The sequence below is a fragment of the Anabrus simplex genome, chromosome 2, assembly GCF_040414725.1.
Source record: "Anabrus simplex isolate iqAnaSimp1 chromosome 2, ASM4041472v1, whole genome shotgun sequence".
Lineage (NCBI taxonomy): Eukaryota > Metazoa > Arthropoda > Insecta > Orthoptera > Tettigoniidae > Anabrus > Anabrus simplex.
Window position 1 is genome coordinate 714,176,701 of NC_090266.1, and position 21,256 is coordinate 714,197,956.

The 21,256-nt window shown below is 37.3% G+C and overlaps 1 protein-coding gene across 1 annotated transcript in view; it reads right to left on the reverse strand.

Annotated features, from left to right (window-relative positions):
* Positions 1 to 21,256, reverse strand: part of LOC136864399 (thioredoxin reductase 1, cytoplasmic) — a 228,547-nt gene that overhangs the window by 125,690 nt on the left and 81,601 nt on the right. The window contains exon 4 of the mRNA XM_067141343.2: positions 1,249 to 1,441. Within this exon, the coding sequence (XP_066997444.2) occupies positions 1,249 to 1,441 (193 nt within the window). The remainder of the gene's footprint in view (positions 1 to 1,248; positions 1,442 to 21,256) is intronic.

A 21,256-nucleotide genomic window follows, 5' to 3' on the forward strand; every position in this document is an offset into this window, starting at 1 on the left:
ATATCCCAGCCTGATGAGATGAGCTTGTTGTTGTACCAGAGAAATTTGATGATTCATGTAAAACTCCCGAGTGTTTGTTTATAACTTGGGAGAAAGAAGAGGTTTACTCATGATTGGCTGGCAAGCACCAATCCAGACGTATCATCTGAGAGGAGGGGGATGTTGATGTCTATAAAGGTTGATCATTCGGCGGCAACGAAGAGATTGTAAGAGACATTGTAAGGGTGATTGTAGAGGTGATTGTAAAGGAACGAGAAGGAAGATAACTACAGCTACAACTACAACTGAGGCACTGTACGGGAAGGAAGTGGTGCTGATACACGGTACTGGAGTGACACGGCTGCAATGGACTGGACTTCAAACGTTCGTGGAGCGTAGTCTAGTTATGTTCGTGGAAAGTGGCTGATTGTGGAGAGTGCTTGCGCATTAAGTATTGTAGCACTTGTGGCGGCCTAGCATTATATGTTGGTGAAAGCTATCTTAGACTTTCCATAAATTTATGTTGAGGATCGACAGACGTGTGTATATATCTTTACAAGTGTTAAAATATGTGAACACAGTAGTACAAGGTACAGTATCTGTGTGATGTGATAACTGCCGATTATGAGAATCGGTAAGTCGAATTGATATAGAGACAGTGAATGGTATTTATCTTCATACATGTACATTGTTCATCGGACTATTTACAAATGGTAGCTTAGTTCTCGCTTTCGTTTTCCCACGATTTTCATTATTGTTGTTGTTGTAAATATGGAGTCTTCCAGCAATATTTTGTGTGTGTATTATATGTATAATGTTGTATGTTGATGAGGTGCTCATGCACGGAATTTGTTAAGAATATAGTTAGCTATTTTAGAATCAGTGTTATTGATGAACCTAGATGCAGTTTCTACCTAATTAGTCGTTTTCAGGAGGTTAGGTAAGGCCTGCAGCAGATGTACCAGTACGCAGCATTATGTACACGCCCTGGGATATAAAGTTTATCATGCTCTTATCTAAATTCGAGGGATCCATTCTGGTGAACTCTGGCGCCCATACTACGGACATTTCGGTTAATTATGCTTATTAATTTTATTAAGTTTTTGAGTAATTTTATTTATATATTTTTATTCATGATTTTATTTATAGTATTCATCAAAAATGTTACAGCACTAAAGGTAAAGATGTTGGAGTATATGAGAAGTGCAGAAGAGGTAGAGAAGACATACTTGGGAAAGGGAAATTTTAAGATAGAAAAACCATACTAACCATTTTCGGGTACTTCCCAACCAAAGCAAGGTGCATCCTTCAGTGTTTCTCCAATCAGAGATGCGGTGTGCATCAGTTTCTTGGGAATGCAACCCACATTAACACATGTTCCTCCTAACCCCCAGGTGGTACCAATCGGTGAAGGCGTGACAAAATCGCAAACAGCAACTTTCTTCCCCAGTGATGCTGCTTCCTATTGAAGATCAAACAGGAACAATGTAAGAACTCATCATGATACACAACTATCATAAAATTTCCCCAAACAAAACAAAGGCAATACAAAACATGAATCGCTGAACTCAGCTGGTATAAAACAGAACTAATTCAAACTAGAGCAAAATGATCTTCACAGTACGAATGCAATCCAAAGCTTTTTGTTTGTGGAGATAACACTGTCTAGAGCAAAATGCTACCTGGGAAAGGTTTGCAAGCTGGGTAAAAAAAAAAAGAGTTTCACCAACCTTGAAAAAGAAATGCTAAACCTTCTACCAGACTATGAATACATTATACGGGGAGACTTAACTACAGTTTCATAATAGTTTCGAAGCACAAAACATGACTATTTTACCCCTCGGACCAACCCACCACACCAATAACAGATATATTCACCTTGATCTAATAATAACTGAGAAGTTTAAAAAGTTTAAAATATCCTGCTTTAAATATAACAAACACTCACGTTCAAGGGGTAAATAAATATAAAGTACTGTATTAAAATATGGTGCTACAAAATGGGCTCCTTAAGTTAAATGGATGTCTGTGCATGGAAAAGTACTGTATGGTATATTAATTTTTGACAAGCCAGAGTAGATATTGTGGTATTTAAAAAAAAAAAAGTAATGTTTCTTAGCTTTGAATCTCATTTCTTCTTGTTTATCTACCTGCATTTTACTAGTGGCTAACTCGGCTTCCACTGTAGCGGTGATGACACCATTGAGAAGAGAAAATCATTAATAAACATAAACACTAACCTTCAACCACCTTACCAAAAGAAAAAACTCAATTTTTTATAAACAGGTCTAGCAAATCACAAACATATTTTAAAAGCATGACGTCAAAATAGCCTTCAAAACTTGTAACAGAAAAAAAGGTATTTTACACAATACCATTCCAAATAATCATAGCAATAAGTTCAACAAGTCAGGTGTTTAGACTCAACTGTAATAATTGCAACGCATCTTATGTCGGTCAAACAGGTAGGAGCTTCCATACAAGATACTTAGAGCATGCCAATGCCACGAAATGTAACAGATTTTCTGCCATGGGACAGTATATGGCTGATACTAATCATAAGTTCACTAATATCAACCAAGGCATGAAAATTCTCAAAGTTATACAAAAAGGTCCCTTGCTCTATACTATGGAAAATCGTTTTAACCATCTGGAAAAGGTTTTCAATCCAAATGAAATTTCAGAGAAATCAAACATTTTATTTGACTTTTTAATTCCTATCTTTAGTAATCATGTCTCAGATAAAAATAATGATTTCTTTTATAATCTCTTTAAAATCCCCTTTCAGCAGCAGTCTTTTTTTCCGCATCCTTCAGCCACACCTTACACACCCCCTCTCTCCTTCTCCCGTACCTCCCCTCCCATCCCTTCTTTACCCCCTCCCCTCCTTATTTACTCCTTTGTTTACACTGCCTGCATTCTACAAGTCAGTGCTTGTTTTACATCAGACATTAGAGGTGAGCCACATCAATAATTTTTTTACTTTTAAATTTCTTTCTGGCTATCATTTCCAGATTTACTTCTTTGCCCGAGATCATAAGTCAACTTAAAGGCATTGTATTAAGAAAAGATCATAACCATATTTTTTGTTATTATATGTATTTGAATGTTATAATTATTCCTGCAACATTGTCTTTGTCTAGTATACATATGTTTTAGTTATCACAATCTGTTTAATTTTTATTTGGCTGAAGATGGCCACTAAGTGGCTGAAACTAGTCCCAAGACTGATGTAATATCATTTACTTGGTATATTGTATTGAAAAGGTGTCAATTATTTTCTGAACATGTGACCTTGCTGCAGTGGGGAGGCTTGCACGTCCTCATGAAGTAGATCAAAAGGGGGTAGCAACCTTTCGGACGTAACAAGGGGAGGGGGCAGTCTAGACGATTGACTAACATGGCATTGTAATAATACTCAACATGTCTTAGCTGGGTTGATACTGCTGCATGGCTGAAAGCAACAGGAAACTACAGATGCAACTAACTCCCGAGAACATGCAGCTTTCTCTGAATGAATGATGTACTCAAGATGGCTTCCTCCTGGGTAAAATATTCCGGAGGTAAAATAGTCCCCCATTCGGATCTCCGGGTGGGGACTACACGAGAGGGGGCAACCATCAGGAAGATGGATACCAACATTCTGTGAATTGGAATGTGGAATGTTAGAAGTTTGAATTGTTGTGGTACGTTAGAAAATCTGAAAAGAGAGATGGATAGACTGAAGTTAGATTCAGTTGGTATAAGTGAAGTACGTTGGCAAGAAGACCAAGATTTTTGGTGAGGTGACTACAGAATTATCAATACAAAATCAAACTGGGCAAATGAAGGAGATGCTTTAATAATGAATAAGAAAATAGGACAGCAGGTAAGCTACTTTGACCAGCATAGTGAAAAGATTATTGTTGTCAAAATAGACACCAAACCAATGTCCACCACAACAGTGCAGGCCTATATGCCTACTAGTTCAACAGATGAAGAAACTGGGCCTAGTGGCTCAGAGAGTTGAGGTGCTGGCCTTCTGACCCCAACTTGGCAGCTTCAATCCTGGCTCAGTCTGGTGGTAATTGAAGGTGTTGAAATACGTCAGCCTCGTGTCAATAGATCTACTGGCATGTAAAATCTCCTGCAGGACTAAATTTCGGCATCTCCAAAAACCGTAAAAATGTAGGTAGTTAGTGGGATATAAAGCAAGTAACATTACAATTATGATGAAGATATCAAAAGAATATATGAAGAGAGAGAAGGTTTAATACAATATTTACAATCACAAAGAATGGGTACCGTCCACCTAATCAATACTTTATTGTATCTTGTTACTAAGCAGTACTGGTTTCGACCTTCACAGAGGTCATATGATCTAAAGTTAACTTAACATATAATTTTAAAACATTACTAAATCTAATGAAGAATGTCACATGATGTGAGTGATAAAATTAAAATACACAATATATAAAATATACAATGATATGATGCCTCTTCTGGTTTAAAAACAAGTGTCAATGTTCTATGACATGTATATGTTACATAAAATTCTAGTGTACTGTTCGTGAGTAGTAGATAATATGGTGAAATACAATTTCAACATGTAAAATGTTTATGGCATTCTTGAGGTACACTTTGAAGTTCAGTTCATATTGGTGAACCGTTGTATACATTCATTGGTATGTTTATACTAAACATTCTGGAACATTCTATGATATGGATGTAATAAAATTTATCAAATAATACATTAAAATACGATAAAATGTTCATAGTATTCTTGCGGTACGCTTTGGAATTTTATTAATTTTGTACTTCACAGGCATGTTTGTACCAAGCATTCTAGAATATTCAACTGTGTATATTGTTTTTCTTTTAAGTTCGTATGTTTAAGATTGTTGGATGATGAATATAAGAATATTATGTGTGTCATTAGTTTTCTTGGTACTAATCTCGTTAAAAGATATTGAGTACGTGACCAGCTGAGGATGACCTCTGTGAAGGTTGAAACGGTACGGCTTAGTAACAAGATAATAAAGTATTGATTAGGTGGACGATACCCATTCTTAGTGATTGTAAATACCAAGTATCAATACGGACATGAAACTGATAGATTACAATTAATACAATATGTAAAAGGTGACTAGAAACTAACTGTGGTGAGAGAATGAAATGCAGTGGTAGGCTAAGGAAGAAAAGGTAATACAGCAGGAAAATTCAGATTGGGACAAAGGAATGAAAGAGGGAGTCAGCTGGTTGAATACTGCACCGATCATAATTCAGTACTTGCTAATACTTGGTTAAAACCCCACAAACAATTGCTGTATACGTGGACGAGACCTGGAGGCACTAGAAGGTATCCAATAGACTTCATTATGACCAGGAAGATTCAGAAACCATATGTTGGACTGCAAAACATTCCCAGCAGCAGACGTGGACTCTGACCACAACATCCTGGTCTTGAAATGTCATCTTAAGTTTACAAAAAATTGAAGAAAGGAATGCAACAAGATGGGATCTAGACAAGTTGAAAGAAAAGAGTATGAGGGATTGTTTCAAGGAACATGTTGCACAAGGACTAAATGAAAAGGCTGGAGGAAACACAACAGAGGAAGAAAGGAAAGTCGTAAAGAATGAGGTCAGTAGAGCTGGTGAAAAAATGTTAGGAAGAAAGGGAAGAACAACTAAGAATCAGTGGATAACTCAGAAGATACCAGATCTGATTCATGAACAACTTAAATACAAGAATGCAAAAAATGAGGAAGGCAGAAAAGAATACAGGTGTTTAAAAAATGAAGTGGATAGAAAGTGCAGGACAGCTAAGGAAGAATGGCTGAAAGAGAAGTGCAAGGATGTTGAAGATTGTGTGGCCGTTGGAAAGGTAGATGCCGCAAACAGGAAAATCAAGGAAACCTTTGGAGAAAGGAAAACTAGGTGTATAAATATTAAGAGCTCAGATGGAAAACCACTCCTAGGGAAAGCAGACAAGGCAGAAAGGTGGCAAGAAAGATACAACAGTTGTATGAAGGTAAAGATGTACATGGTATGTTTCTGGAACGAGATGGTGCCACTGATGCTGATGAAATAGGAGACCCAATTTTGATGTCAGAATTTGATTTTTTTTTTTTTTTTTTTTTTTACAATTGGCTTAATGTTGCACTAACAGATACGTCTTACGGCGATGATTTCATAGGAAAGGGCTAGGAGTGGGAAGGAAGCGGCCGTAGCCTTAATTAAGGTATAGCCCCAGCATTTGCCTGGTGTGAAAATGGGAAACCACGGAAAACCATCTTCAGGGCTGCCGACAGTGTGGCTCGAACCCACTATCTCCCGGATGCAAGCTCACAGCTGCACGCCCCTAACCGCACAGCCATCTTGCCCGGTGGTCAGAATTTGATAGAGCTTAAAGAGATCTAAATAGGAACAAGGCACCTGGAATTGATGACATCCCCTCTGAATTTCTGACAGGAGAAGTGCCATGCAATTGTTGCTATACATTTTCCCAAGAAAGCGGGTGCTGACAAGACGTGTGAAGACTACCACACCATTAGTTTAATATCTCACGCCTGCAAAATTTTAATTCGTATTATTTACAGAAGAATGGAAAGACAAGTTGAGACTGATTTGGGAGAAGATCAATTTGGCTTCAGAAGAAATGTACGAACACGCGAAGCAATCCTGACTTTATGTCTGATCTTAGAGGATCGAATTAAGTAGGGCAAGCCTACGTACATGGTGTTTGTAGATCTAAGAAAGGCATTCGATAACTTTGATTGCACCAAGCTATTTGAGATTCTGAAAGTGATCAGGATCAGATACCGAAAATGGTGAATTATCAACAATCTGTATAAAAATCAGTCTGCAGTGATAAGAATTGAGGGCTTGAAAAAGGAGCAGCAATCCATAAAAGAGGAGTGAGGCAAGGCAGCAGTTTGTCCTCCTCTCCTATTCACTGTTTATATAGAACAGCCAGTAAATGAAATCAAAGAAGAATTTGGAAAGGGAATCAATTCGAGGAGAGTAAATCAAAACCCTGAGATTTGCTGCTGATATTATTTTATCTGAGTTTGCAGAAGATCTGGAGAAACTGCTGGATGGTATGGACAGTCTTAGGGAAGGAGTACAAAATGAAAATTTCAAAACAAAAGTAATGGAGTGCAGTCAAAGTCAGGTTATGCAGGAAATATTAGATTAGGAGATGCAGCCTTAAAGGAAGTAGATGAATACTGTTACTTGGGTAGTAAAATAACCAACGATGGCAGAAGTAGGGAGGAGAAGAAAATGCAGACTAGCACAAGCAAGGAAGGCCTTCCTTACGAAAAGAAATTTGCTCACTTCAAACACTGATAAAGGAATTAGAAATATGTTTTTGAAGACTTTCGTCTGGAGTGTGGCATTGTATGGAAGTGATACATGGATGATAACTAGCTCAGAAAGACAGAACAGAAGCATTTGAAATGTGGTGTTACAAGAAAGTGTTGAAGGTGAGATGAGATTGATTTGGCTAAATTTGACCAGAAGAAGAGCCAGAATGATAGGACACATCTTAAGACTTGTTCAGCTGTTTGAGGTAAGTGTAGGCGTTAAGTTTTTTTGTCAAAAACATACCAGATGTAAGGCTTTTCAGGCGTTTGCTCTATTAACCAGAGTTTTGTCTTAGGTCCGACACTAGACTCATCAGAGTGGGATGTGTAAGACCCTACCCACTGACGCTGGGGTGTACGCAGGTGAACTTATCAGAAGCCCTTATAAGAGGCACAGTCTGATAACTGCATACGGTAGATAAATCTCCACAATGGAATTATTGCCCATCTAGCAATTCCGAATGGAAAATTCTAAATTCCCATGGAGGGAATTAGATATTTTTCACCAATAGAGCGTGTCAAAAATGTCAAAAACATACCAGATGTAAGGCTTTTCAGGCGTTTGCTCTATTAACCAGCGTTTCATCTTAGGTCCGACACTAGACTCATCAGAGTGGGATTTGTCACACCCTACCCACTGATGCTGGGGTGTATGCAGGTGAACTTATCAGAAGCCCTTATAAGAGGCACAGTCTGATAACTGCATAGGGAGATAAATCTCCACAATGGAATTAATGCCCGCCTAGTTTTTTTTGTTTTTTTTTTACAATTGGGTTTACATCGCACTGGCACAGATAGGTCTTATAGCAACAATGGGATAGGAAAGATCTAGGAGTGGGAAGGAGGCGGCCATGGCCTTAATCTATGTACAGCCCAAGCATCTGCCTGGTGTGAAAATGGGAAACCATGGAACACCATCTTCAGGGTTGCCAATTGTGGGGTTTGAACGCACGATCTCCCAAATGTTAGCTCACAGCTGCACGCCCCTAACTGCACGGATAAGCAGTAAGAATGGTAGGGGTAGACCAAAGTATGAATATGACAAGCAAATTAGAGCAGATGTAGGATGCAGTAGTTACGTAGCAATGAAAAGGTGAGTGCAGGATAGGGTGGCATGGCGGGCTGCATCAAACCCGTATATAGACTGATGACTCAAAACAACAACAACAACAACTTATTACAATAAAGTTAAAAAGTAAACTTTCCAACCAGAGAACAAAGCAGGTGTAAGCACCACCACCACCACCACCACAGGATTTCGAATGCTTCACACGTCCTTCGTCCGCCCAGTAAACATTCCATTTCTAAATTTTGTAAGATTGTAACAAGTTGTTTATGACAATTTGAAGTATGCAGAACTAAGTGCAAAAGTAATATTAGGCCTAATGTTCTAAGCTTCTAGCAAATATCTTGAATGTCCAATATCCGCTAGCAGAAATCCTTTATTTATCTGCTAACTGTAGCAGCTTCAGAGATCACGAATGCACGACCTTGATTCTGTTCGCTGCAATGTTTATACACAGAGCAATTCCTGCACGTATAAAACAAAGAGGAAAGACTGTTGTGTTAAATGTATTTAAAGTTCATGGAAACTTATCCCGAACGTATAATTGATGATATTGCAAAACTATCATCTGAGTTCCCCGGTCTGTCGGTTTCAAGTGTTTACATTGCACGAAAATAAGTATCCACCACCGGTTCTGTTAGTATCCGAGTAAAAAGAGACTGTTAGAAATAGAAAAGGATTTCCACCTATCAATACTTGTTTATTGCACTTATTATGCTACAGGACCGGTTTCGACCCTTTACATAAGGTCATCCTCAGCTGAACCATGCATACATATCTGTGTGATGAAGCTATGATTAATTTTGCCATTAGTAACAACTACTTTAAATTTCATGATACTATTTATCAGCAACAAGGATTACCTATGGGATCTCCCGCTTCTGCAATACTCGCCGAAATTTACATTGAATATTTAGAGCACACATCAATTAATAAAATAGACAATATCTTTTTTTGGTGTAGATTTGTTGATGACATTTCCGTCATCATCGACAATAGATCCACAAATGAAACCGATATATTAGATAAACTCAACACAATAGACCCCCATATTAAATTTACCATGGGAACCGAAAACAATCGCAATTTGAACTACTTGGACATAACGATAACTAGACATGAAGACCACCTTTCTTACAGAATATACAGAAAACCCACACATACCTCAAATACAATTAAAAAACGGTCCGTTCACCCCAACACACACAAAAGAGCAGCTTAGTACAGCATGATACAGAGCATTCAATATACCGTTAACAAAAGAAGATCTAAACAAAGAATTACAACTAATTCACGACATAGCTAAAAACAATGGATACAAGAAAGAAATGATCAACAAAATCATTCACACAATAAAATCCCAACCCAAAACCAAACTAAAAAAAGCAGACGAATCCAAGAAAGAGTATGCACTATTCACCTTCAATAATGAACACATATACCCCATAACTAACATTTTTAAAAAACATAACCTAAGAATAGCATTTAGAACTACACACAACAGTACCAACATCATACACAACGTCAGGACAATCAACAGCAACAACAAATACAACTACTCAGGGGTATACCGTATCAAATGCAATAACTGTGAGACAAGCTATGTCGGACGTACCGGTAGAAACTTCCTAACCCGATATTATGAACACATAAACGCGGTAAAACACAATAATTTTTCCTCAATAGGATAACATGTCGCAGACTACAAACACAGTTTCACAAACATCAATAACGACATGCAAATCCTGAACATAAACCCCAAAGGCCCCCTGCTCAACATAACAGAAGAATTTTACATCACTCTAGATCAGTATACCAATCCAAATTACAACATAAATGAAATCACAGAAAAAACTAACATCATCTTCAATACAGTTATCCCCGCCCTAAAAAACTCGTACCTTAAGATAATCGATAAACAGAACGCGACAGGAAAACATCTAACAACACACCCAGCTCCACCCTACCCCCACAACAGCAACTCTCCCTACCCCTCCTTCCCTTCCCCTCACAGCTGTTAGTATGAGCCCAAGAAGAACTCGAAGCAGTACACAACAAGCTCGCACATCAAACACATCTCAGCCACACCAACAACAGTAAGTACATATTCAAATTAGCACACACAACCCTTAGACATTCCTCCAACATAAATATCACTCACAGATCAATCTTATCTTCCACAGATAAATATAACATCACTGCACAGCTACAAATGGGAAAGGAGCCACTACTTTGAACCCAATGTCACTCAAAATTTATGGACGTCACAGGACAACATGATTTGATTTTAACATAAGGCAACACACACAGCAGAGCTGAACATATTTTAGCCTAATTTTAACCATACGTCTGGCACCTTTTTAAAATTGGAAAGTATTTTACTCAATGTACATATATGAAGACAAAATCTTTTACTTATACAATTTTACAAGCAAACCATATCATTTAAACTCCAGGAACAGCAGCTGAGTGTACAACTGTGTAAATAAGACTTGAACACGGGAGTCAGCCAACAAGCAAGACACGAACGTTCATGTGCATGAAGTGCTCCCATATATTGTATTCAACTTGTACATATATATATAAGTTAGTTTTAAGTGAAATATGTTTTATCAACTAATTTTAAGATCTTAAACATACTATTTTAGAAACACAATGCATTGTTGTACATAGTGACATATATGCTAGTTCACGTTACGACATGCTCCATTTGGATGTGACCTAATCTTTATTATCGTATGACATTCCTTTGACAATACTATCTTAATCATAGCTTCATCACATAGATATGTATGCATGGTTCAGCTGAGGATGACCTTAAGTAAAGGGTCGAAACCAGTCCTGTAGCATAATAAGTGCAATAAACAAGTATTGATAGGTGGAAATCCTTTCCTATTTCTAATTGTGTAGTTCGTCAATACAGAAATGAAGATTATAGATTACGATAAAAAGAGACTGCGTGTGAAGTGTTTTGGACATGGAGTGTGATGAATTTATAAGTAATTTAGGAGAGGATTCTAGTGATGCAAGAGACAACGATCTTCCGATCTCAGGGAATCGAGCCTCATGAAAGTTCAGATTAATGAAATACCTGTCATGTAAGTAGGCCTACTTGTTAATTTTCATAGCAAATATATTTCATACAAGTGATAATGTATTTTTATCATCTCAAATAAGTTCAGGAAAAGGAATTTTAGAATTTTAGTTTAATTTTTTTTAAATGTTCCTTCCTAAAATTACGGCACGAGGATTATTAAGTAAACTCTTTCAAGATTAAAATTATTGTGTCCACCTTTTCAATACAAATATATATTTTTAGTGGTTAAATTCTACATGAATGAAACACACCAGTTAGGGACATGTTTCGCCCTAGTTATGGGCATTTTCAGCCTATATTAATCCTAAGGTCAAGAATAAAAACTATAAACATTGGAACTTATAGTAAACTAACTTAATACTAAATACAATTGTCGTATGCTATTTACACAGTTTACAATATGTACAGTATGTACAATAAGTGCATTAACCTTGCCAGAATTTATGAACAATGAATTACATTTTTTACAATGACCAGACCTCCAATTGCATTCAGCCCCAATTCTAGCTGTGATCAATCCAATCTGCAATTACACCCATAACTTGTAGACCTGATGTATGATCTGCGACGATGTGGAAATCTACAAAATGTTTTAGCATCGAAAACCAGAAATCTAATGAAGAACTAACTGTTAGCATAGATCAGAAATGCTCATGCTGGGCATTCCATCCCCCGGGCGCCCAGGACTGTAAGTGTGCGGGTTAGCAGGCAATAAGTGCAGCGTATCCTATTCAACCACACTGACATTGTGGCTACATCACAGGTCATGAAGGTTGGGCAAAATTCCCCCAGTCACTCTCGATCACTGCTGCGATACCCGAGTTTGAAATGGAGGCAAAAAATAATGAAAGAAAGAGGGCGGAAATCCAAGTCATTTGGCAACTGATATGTTTTGCTTAAAAATTGATAGAAATCTCGTGCCTGTAATCATTAGTTACCTATGCAATAATGTGCCCTATTTTGAAGCCCAATTTTTATTTTCTGTCATGTCATTCTGCTGGGCTGTGGAGTTTAAACTACCTTTGTTGTAAATTCAAAGGTTCTCCACTGAGCACTAAGCTACGAGAATTGCTCACCAAACTTTGGCGAATCCTAGCAGTTTGCCATGCAACTAACAAGAATGATCACCTGACATAATAATGAACTTAATAATGAAACGTTATTCATCTGTTTACTTCCGTGTTGAATAGAAGCATCAAGCTTTGAGTGTAAACTTGAAAACGTTTTACTAATTGTGAAAAGATGTGGTGGCTGGAAATCTTAATTGATCCAAGGTGATGAATATATCACCCCTGGCAAAATACCTTAATAAGATTTGTTTGAGGAAGCTTTCTTCCTCGTTTCTCTGATTATTCGTGTTGTAAGTATTGTCATCAAACTGTTTTCCTGCAGAACCAGTATGGATTGCCCTTGAAGTAAGTTTCGCATCTTACACTATTTGTGACATTGATGATGCTGATTTGTTGAGAGTGATGAATATACGAATCTTCCATAAACAAGTAATTTGGACTAATAAACCTATTAAATTATTCTGTATCCTCTAAGTCATTTGGTAGTGCTCGACTATCAGTAGAATTTAATCGTGGGCTTCATCTGATTATCACTTTAAGTGTAGAAAATTTGTTTTATTATTATGCATTAATTCATTCGGGAAGACATATTTATGTCACTGTGCTGAATATGTAACTTACTCGAATGAAATTTTATTCTAACTTAACATTTAGGGCCTGCTCTGTAATTTAAATTCTGAAATGTTATTGTTATTTGCCTACTAATGGTGCCTTTTGGGTTATTTAAGGTCACCTTAATGTATTCCATTGAAATTAATTTAAATTGCTTTACGATTGTATTTTTCTGAAGATATGGACATTACTTACTAGTTAATTTACTTCATTTATTACATCGTATTTTATTCTTGAGTACCACCATGGCAATTTTCAGTAATTGAATGAGTTGAAAATAGTTTCTTGTGGCTACCTTCACTTTGGCATTGTCTGCCATTTTCTTTTCTTCAATGTCACGTGATTGTCATGCCAAAGCTCTGACATTTTTGAGAGGTGGGCGTGGCTATTGTTTTGATCTGTTATTGACTATCAGCCGAGGATTCTTTTTCTCTTCTTCTTGGTCTTGTTGGATGATCTAAAATATGTGTATGTTGTTTGACGACTGATCTGTGAGAGTATATTGGTATTAGTTGATTTTGCTCCGTTTGGAATTTTTTTTTTTTGCTAGTGGCTTTACGTCGCACCGACACCGACACACATGGGAATCAACATCTATATCATCTGATGGCCAAGCAGGCATCAATTTTTAGTGATGAGACAAAGTCTCTTAGCGCATTGGCACTGCCGGTGGCTCCAGTTAGCCTACGCAGTGACCACCACGGTATGCACTAGCCAGCGTATTGGTAGGTGTGCTAGGTACCAACTGATGAGCCCACCCTAGCACACGAGGGTGAAACGCTGGCAACGAAGAATGAGCTAGCTGGAAAATTTATAATGTCCAATAACGGACCATTTATATTGGTATTATAAATTTGCTCATTCAGGACAAATATTTCAGATTCCCTATGGGAATCAACATCTGTATCATCAGATAGGTCTTATGGCGACGATGGGATAGGAAACGCCTAGGAGTTTGAAGTAAGCGGCCATGGCCTTAATTAAGGTACACCCCCAGCATTTGCCTGGTGTGAAAATGGGAGACCACGGAAAACCATCTTCAGGGCTGCCAACAGTGGGATTCGAACCCACTTTGTCCCGGATGCGAGCTCCCAGCCGTGCGCCACTAACCGCACGGCCAAATCACCCGGTGTTTGGAAATTTAATTATATTTGAAGCATACTTAATTACTTTTTCTTCGTGTTGTTTGCTCTCCCTTCTGAATTTGTTATTCATGTGCTATATGACACCAATAAGAGTACCACTGATAACAAAACACAATGTCAATTTTGTGGGCAAATGTATAAAGGCCTTAAGATACATATAAGTAAATCACACCCAGAGCAATACAGAGCCTGCTTGTTGAATCCATCTATGACTACACCTAGCCAGTCTAAAATTCCACCTTCAGATCCTATTCCTATTTCTAGTAAAAATGGTCAGTCAACGAAGTTGGAAATAACCTCTGATCAAAGAGAGCAAAAAAATAAACCTTACCACGACGAACTGAGTAAATGGCTAGATATTTTTCAGCATGAACTGAGTGATGCTGAATTCAATGAACAAGTCACTAATTTTGTAAACTTCCTTGCCACAGCTACAGACCTACTGCCAGGTCCAAAGAGTCCAGTTACTAGATATATTGAAGCTCGTAAACGTGGCACTTACAAAAATAACAACCGACAGTATAAAACCTCCAGTAACCCACAGAGATCCTCTAAGAATGATCGTGAACGTCGGAAGGCTAAATTCGAGTATGAAGTGACTCAATATGAATATTTTTACCAAAGGAGGAAAGCAATTAGAAAAATTTTAAGTGGCAAAAGAACTAATAATTTGAAACTAGAGAAAGATGTTGTTGAAGGATATTTTAGGAACAGATTTGAAACTCCTAATGATTGCATGAGAGACTCCTATATCGATTATACGAATGAAACCTAAGATGATACAATTTCAATATCTCAAGAGTTAGTTTTCTCTATTATCAAGAGCATAGCAATTGACACTAGCCCAGGTCCGGATAATGTTTTATTGAAATCTGTTTATGATCCACTTGCTGCTAATATTTTAGCCCATATCATCAGAAGAATATTTGAAAGTGGGTTCATTTCTGAGGTTCTTAAGGCAGCGAGAACTGTTCTTATACATAAAGGCGGTGAAGAGAATGATCTGTCCAAATGGAGACCGATTAGTATTTGCTCCATTATTCGGCGCATATTAAGTAAGATCCTTGATAAAATTGTAAGGGAATACATCCCTTTGAACCAGTTCCAAAGAGGTTTTGTCATGACCCCTGGCTCTTTCATTAACGTGAATATTGTTGATGGCATTTTACGAACAGCTGTAATGAAAAAGATTTCAGGCTGCGTAGTATTCCTCGACATCAGCAAAGCGTTCGATAGTATTGGACACAATCACTTAAAGGCGACAATAGAGAACTCTATACTACCCAGATCCATTAAGAAGTTACTAGTCAACCTTCTCACAGAAAACACAACACACACAACACAAGTTCAAACTGCTCGTGGTCATACAGATAAGATAAACATCAAATGTGGAGTGATGCAAGGAGATCCCATTTCACCTTTCTTATTTAACTGGGGTATAAACCACATCCTTGATGAACTCACAGACATCAAAGTATCAGAAATGTATGGTTTTCAATCGAGTCCTAACACTGTACCTTTAACATCCCTATGCTTTGCCGACGATCTGGTGATCATAGCTAAAGATCAAGCAGCAGCTTCAATCCTAGTCACTTCTGTCCTAAATCTGCTTCAAGAAATAGGTTTGCATATAAATGCAGACAAATCAAATGCCATTATTATAGAAAATGGTAAACTTCATTCTGACGATATCGTGACGGTCTCTGGAAACATTAGAAGTATAAATGATAGTGAAGAAATAAAATATTTAGGGGCAACTTTCAGACAGACTTTAGTCTTCAATGAACATCAGGTACTTGAAAAATTGAAAGCTAACTTAGATCAGATTACCAGGACTCACTTACTCCAACCGCATCAAAAATTGACTGTAATAAATCAGTTTATTGGCCCTACACTGATATACCCCTTCCAGACTGTTTCGGTTGAGAAAATTCCCAAATCAAGTCTGTTAAAAGCCGACAACATGATCAGAAGTGCACTTAAAGAAATTCTACAACTTCCGAGTGACACACCGACAAGTATGATATATTCGAGCCACAAATGTAAAGGGTTAGCACTAATGCGCGCTACTTGGGAAGCATACCTTCAACAGCTGAACATCAATCTTAAGCTAGAAGCTGCGAATGATTCGCACGTAAATGCTGTTCGAAATTTCACAGCAATAAAAACTCGCTGCCTATCTGAACTTCAACTCAATGAAGAGACATCAACGAAATCTGTTAGACAACTGCGCGATATACTTAGAACACGCGAATTTGAAGCTTGGTGTGCATATCCACAAAAAGGAAGAGGTGTTGAGTTATTTGCTCAAGTTCCTGCTGCTAATTCTTGGGTTACCAGAAGAGATGGTTTAACTTGTTCGGAATGGAGGGAGATGTTGAAGATGACAGCGATGGTTGCACCAGTACGTACTCTGCCGGGACGTTCTACCAGCACAGGCCACTGCAGACACTGCAGTGAGTATGAAACCTTACCACATGTGCTGGGGAGTTGCCCTCAAGGAGAACTGCTTAGGATCAAACGCCATAACATCATCAGAAACCTGATTGCTAATGCTCTTCGTCTCAAAAATCTAGAAGTGTACGAAGAAGTCCACTGCCTCGCCGAAGGAGGCAGCACTCGCAGGATTGATATTATAGCGATTGACAGACGGAGGAACGAAGCAGAAATTATTGATCCTATGATACGCTTTGAATCTTCAGCCTCTCAGCCGACTGACGTAGACAGTGAGAAAAAGGATATCTATAATCCAACCATCCCTTTCTTTCTTGAGTCGTATAACCTTAAAAAAATTACGGTGACTGGACTTTTCTTTGGCGCGAGGGGAACAATTCCCAAATCTTTCGTCACATGGCGACAAAAATATAAACTAGCGAGAAGCCTACAAGATGAGATAGTCGTCTCACTCATCAAGTACTCCGTTTCGATTCTTCGTCACCATTTATATGGAGTTCATGCCATTTAACATGGTTAATTGTAACCTATCATTTTTTTAAACATTAATCTTTTTATCTTCCCTCAAAATTGTTATTGTGTATTATTCTGTGTCTTATGGCAAATCTAGGGTGTCCTGGATCAGACTAAATAAATATAACAATGAATGTCGCAGTATTTATCATTCAGTTACTATTTCTTCTATTGTATCAAAGAAAGCATTTTGAAGTGAGGCATTTTAAGCTTATTTAACTCATTCAATTCAGTAAAGCTACACTATTGAAGAAGGTCAACTTCAAATACTGCAAGCATTTATGATTAGAGTTGCACTGGAGGTCTTTAAACTAGTATGATTCATAACATGTCTTAATTGTGGGATCTGTCCAACCATTATAATTAATCGATTAGTTAATCTGTTGTACATTTGATTGAACTATAATTAACATTGATCAAAAGCTTTTTTCCTGAGTAATAACAATTCATTTCCTTTTTCGTATACCAAATGGTTTTGATGATGCTTGAAATTACCATCACTAATTAAATTGTTTTTTGAATCTCCTGTAATAATTTAATTTCAGTCAGGTCATTTCACCTAAATTAAGTAGCTTTTGATTTGCCTAACCTTTCTTGGGCCTAGCTTGTTCGATTATTAAAATGTAAGACACTTACTACGACCGATTAAGGCAAGTGTGCTTCAATTTTCTTAATTTTTGATGTGTATGTTCTTTATTATTTGGCGTCCAGTGTCGTGCAACACCATCGCGTGTAGATACTCTGAAGATACGTTAATTATTTTTATAATGTATGTAATAAATTAAAATTTTCACCATTACATTTTAAGACGGGCTTCAGGAACAGTTCTAATATAATATGGAGTTAAGGTGAACAAGCTGTGGTTTATGGTTGTTTGGGTTTAAATTATCTGATAAACTCACCAACAATCCAATCATGCTTACCAGGAAGAAAATCAATGAGGTTATTTATTAGAAGGCATACTGTACATCTATCCGGTAGATACATTTAAGTTGTTGTTGTTGTACTTTAATCTTGGATGCTAAATATGTTCTCACTTGTGATAAAACTCCCTCTCGCTATTTAGAGGCTAGCTAGTAGCACCGGACGCCTGTTAAATTTTAAATATCTTTTTCAGAAATTCAGTCAACAAGGAATGTCGCACAACACTACAACACTGTGCAAAATCATTGTTGCATTACATAATTATATTACTTTTTGCTTAATGAATAACAGGAATTTCACTGTTTTTAAAAATGGAAATACTGTCATTCCCATCCAGCGAATTGTAAATCGAAGCTTGTACGTCTAAAGCTTGTACCTTTGTAGACTGTAACACAAAAATTATAAAGTGTCTGTTTTCACTGAATGAATAAATATAAGAGAATAAAACTAACGGTTGGGGCCGATGACCTTCGATGTTAGGTCCCTTAAAACAAGAATCATCATCATCATCATCATCAAACTAACTGTTCATATCGAGCGCAGTATAAATCAAACCGGAATATCTTGACAAGGTCAGTTTTTTTGTTGCGATTATAGTGTACCAGGAATGCCTATGGCCTCGCACATCATATTTATAATTCATTATTTGTTAAAGAACTGCTAAGCTTTAACAATGGAAACTGCCTTACGAACGAATGTTCTCGACTCCGCTGTTTGCTATAGGAGTGAGAGAGACAGCGCGATGTCACAGAGCGAGGAACTGGCTGAGTGACTCAATTGCCATGTGTTGTAGACCCACCCCTATGGAATGGTCTAGAAACATTTTAATAACTAATAAAAGGCATAAGTTACAGAAATATGAGCTACACCAGTGAAGCCCGCATTTAGAAAGGGAAGTAGCCAAAATTTGAAGTCAATCCATTCAGTAATTACGGAGATATTGAGGTGGAAATGAAACCACTTTTTCGTCGCTGCGAGCAGAGAGCCAGTCAGTCACAGGTATATAAGGTCAACAACTCGCCGTGTATAATCAGTTGAAATCTACAACTCGACCATGTAAGGTGATAATATTGTCGTGTCGCGCTATGCGAAGTCGGAGTGAAAGCCGTGCAGAAATACTTAGAAGGTTCGCCGTACGAGAATGCGATACTTAGAAATTTCAACCGCGTCGTAGACTTGTGAAATATTTTAAAGTGCATCTAAGTTGAACTCTGTGTTGGACGAAAGTTAGGAATTTTCTACCGTGTTGTGGACTTGTCGATTTTGTCAATGAGTATTCGAACTCTGTCACTCTCAGGTACAGCCTTACGGACAATGAAAGGACTGTGTGTGATAATTTGAACTTATTATTGTCGACGCATTTCTAAATTTAAAGACATTTCTACGTGTGTTTTCATATATGAATATGACTTTGAACCGTTTAATGTGTTATGATAATCAGACACTCATAGATTATTAGGATCGAATGTGGACCATTTTCACATATTTAACGAATGTTTGAACAGTGCTATTAGAAAAGTGACTGAACCTTAAGGACATTTTATGTCATTTATAGGAAGTATGGACTTTAGTAAGGCTAACTTACACTGAAAATCCACTTAAGACGTGTGTTCGAGATTTTTAGAGACTGTTGAATACGTCATGTATGAACTGAATCTGTGAACTTGACATTTTATTCTGAATTTATTACAACGTGTTTTGTGCCCAGTGTTGATATCTCGCATTACATAAACTGTGCATTTAAAACTCTTGTGATTTAAGAAGTGAGACATTTTACTGTAAATACTTCAAACAGAGACCTGTGTTTCAGACTGTGCTAAAGCCAGTATTATTTTTAGTATTACGTTAACTGCTGCATTACGAAGTGCAATTATGAACTGTGATTTCAAACTCACGTAATTTCAAAATGCAATACTAGTCACTCTTAACAGACAGTGCTACGTTTTCGTATTACCATGTCAATTGAACTTTCTTGCGTGTCAATTATATTAGAAGACACCGGAAATCTTGACAAAGTGTTAAAACCTCGACTTTACTCGAACATCTTATTCAACGTGGGACAGGTTACGACATTGGGGGAGATACGGGGTACGTCGAAGGATTTGGAACGTGGTACGCCATCATCGGTGCTTGGTTCGACCTCGTGCTGAACATTGTGGGAGTTCAAGTCACCGACCTGCGGAGCCGCATTTCATCAGTTCTAGTTTGCTGAACTCAGGTGATATGAGTGCACTTTACAATTTTTCTCTGGTGAATAACTTCAAAATATTGCACTAGACAATCACTGGCTCATTGCAAAGGCACTTTTTCAATCATAATTCTTGAGGGCTACGTTAGTCAAATACGAGTGCCTAATTAATGAAAATTTTATTTTTGTGTGAATTTCAATTCTACAACCTAGATAAACTGTAGGAATTGATTTAAATGAACTGTAGGTCTATTTAAGAAAACAAGTTAATTTAGAAGGACTTTAGGATTTTCTGAAGCCAGTGTGTATTTTCTGACACCATATTCAATCTGTGAATTTCAGTTTAAAAAGACTAGGATTTCACATGAGTGATTTATGAGAATCAATATTTAATTTTGAACTTTTTCAATTGATGAATTAATTTAAACTTCAGGTTTTCATAAGAATGATTCATGAAATAAGTGTTTATTTTGAGTCATATTTAATTTATGAATTGCAAGTCAAAATTTTAATTGGACTTAGGAATCAACCTATATGAACTGTAGGATTTATTTAAGTGAAATTATTAAGAATAAGAGTTGGTTTTGGACATTTTCAAACGTCAAGAAAACATATTCGATGAAAGGTTATATTTCTGTTCAACTTTACCTGCATTAAAGGGTTCTGGAATTTAATTTTAAATTGAACATGTCAATGAAAGAATTTATTTTCAAGACAGTCTCTAGTGTTTAAATGCGAGATAGAAGCAGGGTGATTTTCATTCAGAGCTTGAATAAATCCACCAGAAAAAATTATACCATCTATTATTTGGCCTGCAAAAATTCCTTCGCTGTACCAGGTCCTAAGCACCGCACACTACCCG